Source organism: Alligator sinensis, unplaced genomic scaffold, assembly GCF_000455745.1.
Source record: "Alligator sinensis unplaced genomic scaffold, ASM45574v1 scaffold1097_1, whole genome shotgun sequence".
NCBI classification, from domain to species: domain Eukaryota; kingdom Metazoa; phylum Chordata; order Crocodylia; family Alligatoridae; genus Alligator; species Alligator sinensis.
In genome coordinates this window covers 3,414,188-3,420,338 of record NW_005841950.1, presented here as the reverse complement: position 1 = coordinate 3,420,338, position 6,151 = coordinate 3,414,188, and the positions used below count along the sequence as shown (strand labels likewise).

The following is a 6,151-nucleotide window of genomic DNA, read 5'->3' as shown; positions in this document are numbered from 1 at the left end:
GTCCCCGCGGCTCCGGGGGCGGGATGGGGAGGAGGCGGGTGACGGCGGCGGCGGCTGCGAGTGTTAAAGGCAACTTCTCCCCAGCCCGGGTAAGCAGCCTCGGTGCGGGGAAGGCGGCCGGGGGGAGAGGAGGGGGTGAAGGGGCAGCAGGGCAACTAGAAAGCCCGCGCCATCAGCTACGGGGGCGGGAGGGAAGGAGAGAAGAGAGAGAGGGGAAGTTGAGGAGGAGGCAAGCAAGACGGAAAGAGAGAAGAGGGGGGACCGAGGAGGGGAGGAAAGAAGGAGAAGAGAAGAGGGAAGGAGGAAAGGGGGCGAGGAGGAGAGAGAAGGGACGAAAGAAGTAAGGGGCGGGGAACAGAGGAAGGGAGGAACAAAGGAAGGAAAAGTGGAGAAAAAGAGAGGGGCAGGAGGAAGGAAAGAGAGAAAAGAGGGGAAGCCAAAGGAGGGAGGGAGGAGAAATGGAGGGAAAAAAGAAAGGAAGAAGGACGGACAAGAGGAGGAGAGAGGGGAAGTTGGGAAGAAGGCAAGAGAAGAAGGGGGAACGGGAAGGGAGGAAGAAGGAGAAGAAGTGGAGAGGAAGGAAGGAAGGCAGAAAAGCAGGCAGGGAGCCAAAGGAAGGCGGGAGGCAGGAAGGAAACTCCCTAAGCCTGTCCATGCTGGGTGCAGGGTTGTGATCTGGGCTCTGGCTGGGGTGGAGACGGTGCCCTCTGGCCTAAGCAAGGAGCTGGACCGTGGGGTCTGCTGGGGTGGGGCAGGGCAGGGCATGCTTGGTGCCCTGAGCACCAGTGTGTGTGTTGTTGCTTTGCAGGAGGACCATGGCCCTGTTGCTCTGCCTGAGCCTCGCGGTGCTGCTGGGGCTGAGCTGGGGCTGCCCAGAGCCATGTGCCTGCATGGACAAGTATGCACACCAGTTTGCTGACTGTGCCTATAAGGAGCTACAGGCGGTGCCTGCAGGGCTGCCCTCCAATGTGACCACACTGAGCCTGTCGGCCAACAAGATCACAGCATTGCAACGGGGCTCCTTTGTGGAGGTCACCCAGGTCACATCGCTGTGGCTGGCACACAATGAGATCGGCACCATTGAGCCAGGCACCTTTGCCATCCTCGGGCAGCTCAAGAACCTGGACATCAGCCACAACCAGATCGTGGACTTCCCTTGGCAGGACCTATATAACCTCAGTGCCCTGCAGCTGCTCAAGATGAACAACAACCGTATGGCCCAGCTGCCCAGTGATGCCTTCCAAACACTTAAGGACCTGCGCTCCCTTCGCATCAACAACAATCACTTTGCCTCCATTGCTGAGGGCGCCTTTGATGCGCTCAGCTCCTTGTCCCACCTCCAGATCTACAACAACCCATTCAACTGCACATGTACGCTGCTCTGGCTCAAGGCCTGGATCCAGAACACACTCATCTCCATCCCTGAGCGTGACTCCATCAGCTGCGCTGCCCCTGAGCCCCTCCGTGGGATGCCCCTGGGCAAAATCCCTGACTTGGCCTGCGTGGCCCCATCAGTGAGGTTGACCTACCACCCCAACCTGGACACCACAGAGCTCTATGATGGCTTCACGCTCACCCTCCAGTGCAGCGTGGCAGGCAGCCCCCCACCCGAGATCCGCTGGAGGATCCAGACTTCCAGCCAAGCCCTGGAGCTCCCGAACCCCAGTCTAGGGGCACCTGGGAACCAGCTCCCCCCTGCTGGGGCCTCCAAGGAGCGCTTCCAAGTCCTTGGGAATGGGACCCTGGTCATCCCACACCTAAGCAAGCGTGAGGAAGGCACCTACACTTGTGTGGCCACCAATGAGCTTGGAAGCAACCAGACCTCTGTCAATGTAGCAGTAGCAGGTACCCAGAAGTACCCACTGCACCCCCTGGGTGACCCTGCAACAGGCAAAACATTGCCTGGGGACAGGAAGCCCAGCTCCAAGGGAGCCAAAAACAGCATCCTCAAGCCTGAGGAGAAGACCAAGTCACTGATCCCAACACGGCAAAGCCACCCTGGAGCAGGGAAGGTGCAGATGGGTCCTGGGGAGGAGGAGGAGGAGGTGCCCTTTCAGCTGCCAAACTTCAAAAAGAAGTGTGGGTCCCACCAGGCTACCCAGTATGTCTCCAACCATGCCTTCAACCAGAGTGGGGACTTCAAGCAGCACACCTTCGACCTGGGTGTCATTGCATTGGATGTCTCCGAGCGTGAAGCCAAGGTGCAGCTCACACCCTTTTATGGGCAGCCTGAGAAGGTCCACCTCCGTGTCCTCTACCTGTGCCAGGAGAGTGCCCAGGGTCATGCCTTGGTGCAGTGGTCCAAGATTGAGGAAGGGGTGAATTCCTACTGGTTCCAGGGCCTAAGCCCTGGCACCAACTACTCGGTGTGCCTGACCTTCCTGGGCGAGGACTGCCAGGTCCAGGTGGTCTTCACTACCAAGAAGGAGATCCCCTCACTCATCATTATTGTGGTGGTCAGCATTTTCCTGCTGGCCCTGGCCACCCTGCCACTCCTGGGTGCCACCTTCTGCCACCTGCTCTCCAAGTACCAAGGGAAGACCTACAAGCTCATCATGAAGCCCCAGAACCCGGACCAGATGGAGAAGCACATGGCGGCCGACTTTGACCCCCGTGCTTCCTACCTGGAATCCGAGAAGAACTACAATTCCAGTGAGGCTGGGGAGGGAGAGGCAGAGGAAGAGGAAGAGGAGGAGGAAGAAAGAGAGGTGGAAGGTGGGGAGAGGGAGCTGGAGCCAGATGGGAGTCTGGTGGCCACGTCCCTCCCTGAATCCCAATCCAAAGCCAACCAGGAGGAGTTCGAGGTGGGCTCCGAATACAGCGACAAGCTGCCACTGGGTGCTGAGGCTGTGAACATCTCCCAGGAGATCAATGGGAACTATCGGCAGCCAGCCCGCTGAGCCCAGCCCAGTCCACCGTCCCCAGCCCTTGCCCCAGCCCGTGCATTGTAACATAGAGTCCCGTACCCGCGGCTCGGTGGGACCTGACCCAGGACTGGCACATCAGAGACATCCTTCCAAGGAGACCTCAGCCAAAAGCCTAGTGAGTTGGGGAGGGGGCAAAAACCCGACAGAGCTGAGACCCGATGCTCCCGAGTGGGATCAGGTCTTCCCCAAACAGCAGGAAGTAAATTGGCTTTTTTGTAACAACTAGACACGCATCAAAACCCGACCTTTTTTAATACACTCTTTGAATACAAGGGAGAGGGGGGTGGTATTTTAAATGGGGGGTTTTATTTCTACTCTCTTTTTCAACGCTGCCTTTTTTGTTTTGAAAGCTGTGTTGGTTTGTTCTTTTTTATACAACGAAAAGCCCAGTCGATGGACTCAAATGCCCCTTGGTTTTGAAATCAGAGCATCTATTCATCTCAGCCTCGCCCCAGCCCGCGGGGATGCCCATTTCAGGAGGTTGCTCTGCTGGACAGCTCCCTTCCGCCCTCCCCTCCCACTGCCCCGGGCGGTGAGTGCCCAGGCCCGCGGGTGGGCACCCGGGGGAGGAGGCACCTGCCACCAAGACCGGTCCCCATCGCCAGATCGGAGAGACGCCAGGTGAGCCAGCGGGTCACCTGTCCTTACCCAGTGTCCTTGGAGCCGTGCTGTAGACCTCGAGATGTGTGTGTGACTTGGAGCTCTCTTGACTTGTGAATGCTTTCGAGATTTAGGCTGGGGTGGGGGGGAAGAAAGGTGGAGGTAGCCCCTACTTCTGCCCTTTGTTGCCCCCTTTTTTCTCCCCCAGACCTTACCGGAGGCACGTGACTCACTGAGATTTCCTAAATGTTTATTCCGTAGGAGTAGAGTGCATTAGAGACCAAAAAAAAAAAAAAAAGATAAAAAAAGATATATATATATATGTATGTATGTACCCCTCGATGTGGTTTGTGATGTTCAAAACCGGACGGGAAGGCTTGGTGAGTTTTTTGCCGTGGAACTGAGATCAATCTTAAATATATTTGCAATTGATGCATCTGTGGATTTTTTTGTTAGCGGTATTTTAATTTGTGTGTTTGGGTTCTTTTAGCCTCTGTATTTATTCTTTTAAAAAAAAAGCCACAAATTTCCAAATAAAATCAGCACAACCTTTCCCGAGGTGAGGAAAGAAACGCTATTGTTTAAATACTGTCCAAAAACCACTATAAAATCAAACAAAACTAAACAAGAACCTTATGATCATCATCATCATTGTTATCATCCTGATCATTACCATTACCGTTATCATTACTATTGCTATTATAATTATTATTATTCCTAAGCGCTTCTGTCTGTGAAGAGTCAATAAAACAGATTTAAAATGGACTTTTCCTCATTATTTATACAGGGGAAATCTTGATTTATATGGATCAAAAACTAGAGGGGAGGGGAAATCAGATGTCTATTTCAGTTGGGATTAACATCCTGCAGTATAATTCTCTCCATTTCCCTTGCCTTGATTTAATTTAAAGTGCGGTTGTATTTTCAGAGGCTGTGTTGTTGTTTGTTTATTTTAATGCATTTCTGATCTTCAGGTATTTCATTTCATTTTCTTTTGTATGAGACATTTCCCTTCTCTAAAAGCACTTGGGGCTTGTCTCCATCACCATCACTATTATTTTTAGAGAATTGCAGAGGTGGTTACCGGGGCTGAGGGTTTCCGAAGGGGCTGGGTGCTTTGTTCTGGGCAGGTCGCGGGTGGCTTTGATTTGTCCGCTCCCGCTAAAAGCCCCCAGGCACATCTGGATGTTGTCCAGGAGCTCTCCAAAACTGTTTGGATTCATTTCAATAAAGAGAGAAAAAAGCAAAAGAGAGAGAAAGAAGGATAGAAAGAAAAGGAGGCAGAAAGCAAGCAAGCAAGTCAGGGGTACGAATTGCCTGGCAAGAATACGCATCCTAATGCCAACCCTCCACTCGCTTCAAGCGCCAGGAAAGGGAGAAAGTTGTCAAGTCCAGCGGAGCAAGGAGTTGAAGCAGAGGCTGGCCCGCCGGCTCTGGGGAAGCGGAGCAGCATGGGGGTGGCTGCGGGGTGGGGAGAGCCGGGCAGGGAGCGGGGCAGGTGTGACAGCAGCCCTGCAGGTAGGATCTGCACCGGCATGGGTGGGGGGAGACAGATGGACTCAGGCTCAGGTAGAGATACAGCTGCAGGTATGTGTCCGCATACATACATGCATGTATGTGGCATGTGTGTGTAGAGGGGTATATGGCCACACACGGGTATATACAGGCTGAGAGAGAGTGCATCTGCTTTACGCAGCCCCGATGTAAGCATCCCAGCGCCCTATAGATGCTTATGTGAAGAATTTGACCGCACGTCAGGAATGTGTCTGAACGTGTGTGTCCGTGCACCCGGGTATCACCCTGCCTGCAAGCACAACACGCACGCACATACTTGGCATACATATATATACACACACACATATTACCCACACACGTATATAAACACACGCACATATGCACACTTCTATACACACATACATACATATGCACATATAAATATATATGCGCTTCGCCTGAGCAACACCCCCACCCCCGCCTGCCAGACCCGGGGGCAGGAGCAGCTGGCTGCCCTGCTAAGGGTGATGCCCTCACGTTGCCCAGCACAAGCCGCCTGCCAACGCTTCCCCCACCGCCCCCCTCCCGATCCGATCCAGCAATGACACTCTTCAAAGGATGCAAAGCTTGCAAATAAAGACTTTTTTTTGCAAATATCTAGTTGCTCTAATAACAGAGATCACCTCTGCCACGAGTTTTGACTCTTCAAAGGAGGCCTTTATAAACCTCACCTGTCTTACCTGTAGCTATTCATCTAATGCACTCACAAGAGGCATGCAAAGCAAAGGCTGTGCTCCCACATCTGCCCTGCACCCACAGCACAATCCCCCAGAAGTCTGCACCTTCTACTGCTGCCTGCATCCTACAAGGCTCTTGTTTGCCTTTGGGGTGTATGTGAGTGTGTGTGTGTAGATAGATAGATAGATAGATAGGCACTGGGTCTGAGGGAAGGAGGCAGGAAGAGAGAGAATCACACGTAAGGATGAAAGAAGTAGAAAGAACCTGAAAAATCATGTAGCCCAACCTCGTGCACAAATGAGGTAGTGGTAGATGGAACCGCACAATCATAGAAAAGTAGGACTGGAAGGTCATTTCTCCTGGACGTTTCTCTGGAGGTCATTTTTTCCTGC

At 53.3% G+C, this 6,151-nt stretch overlaps 1 protein-coding gene across 1 annotated transcript; it reads left to right on the top strand.

Annotated features, from left to right (window-relative positions):
* Positions 1-29: 29 nt before the first annotated feature.
* Positions 30-4,279, top strand: ISLR2 (immunoglobulin superfamily containing leucine rich repeat 2). Its single transcript, XM_006020290.3, has 2 exons — positions 30-89; positions 809-4,279. The coding sequence occupies exon 2, from the start codon at positions 816-818 to the stop codon at positions 2,898-2,900; it is 2,085 nt and encodes a 694-aa protein (XP_006020352.1). The 5' UTR covers positions 30-89; positions 809-815; the 3' UTR covers positions 2,901-4,279.
* Positions 4,280-6,151: the final 1,872 nt, after the last annotated feature.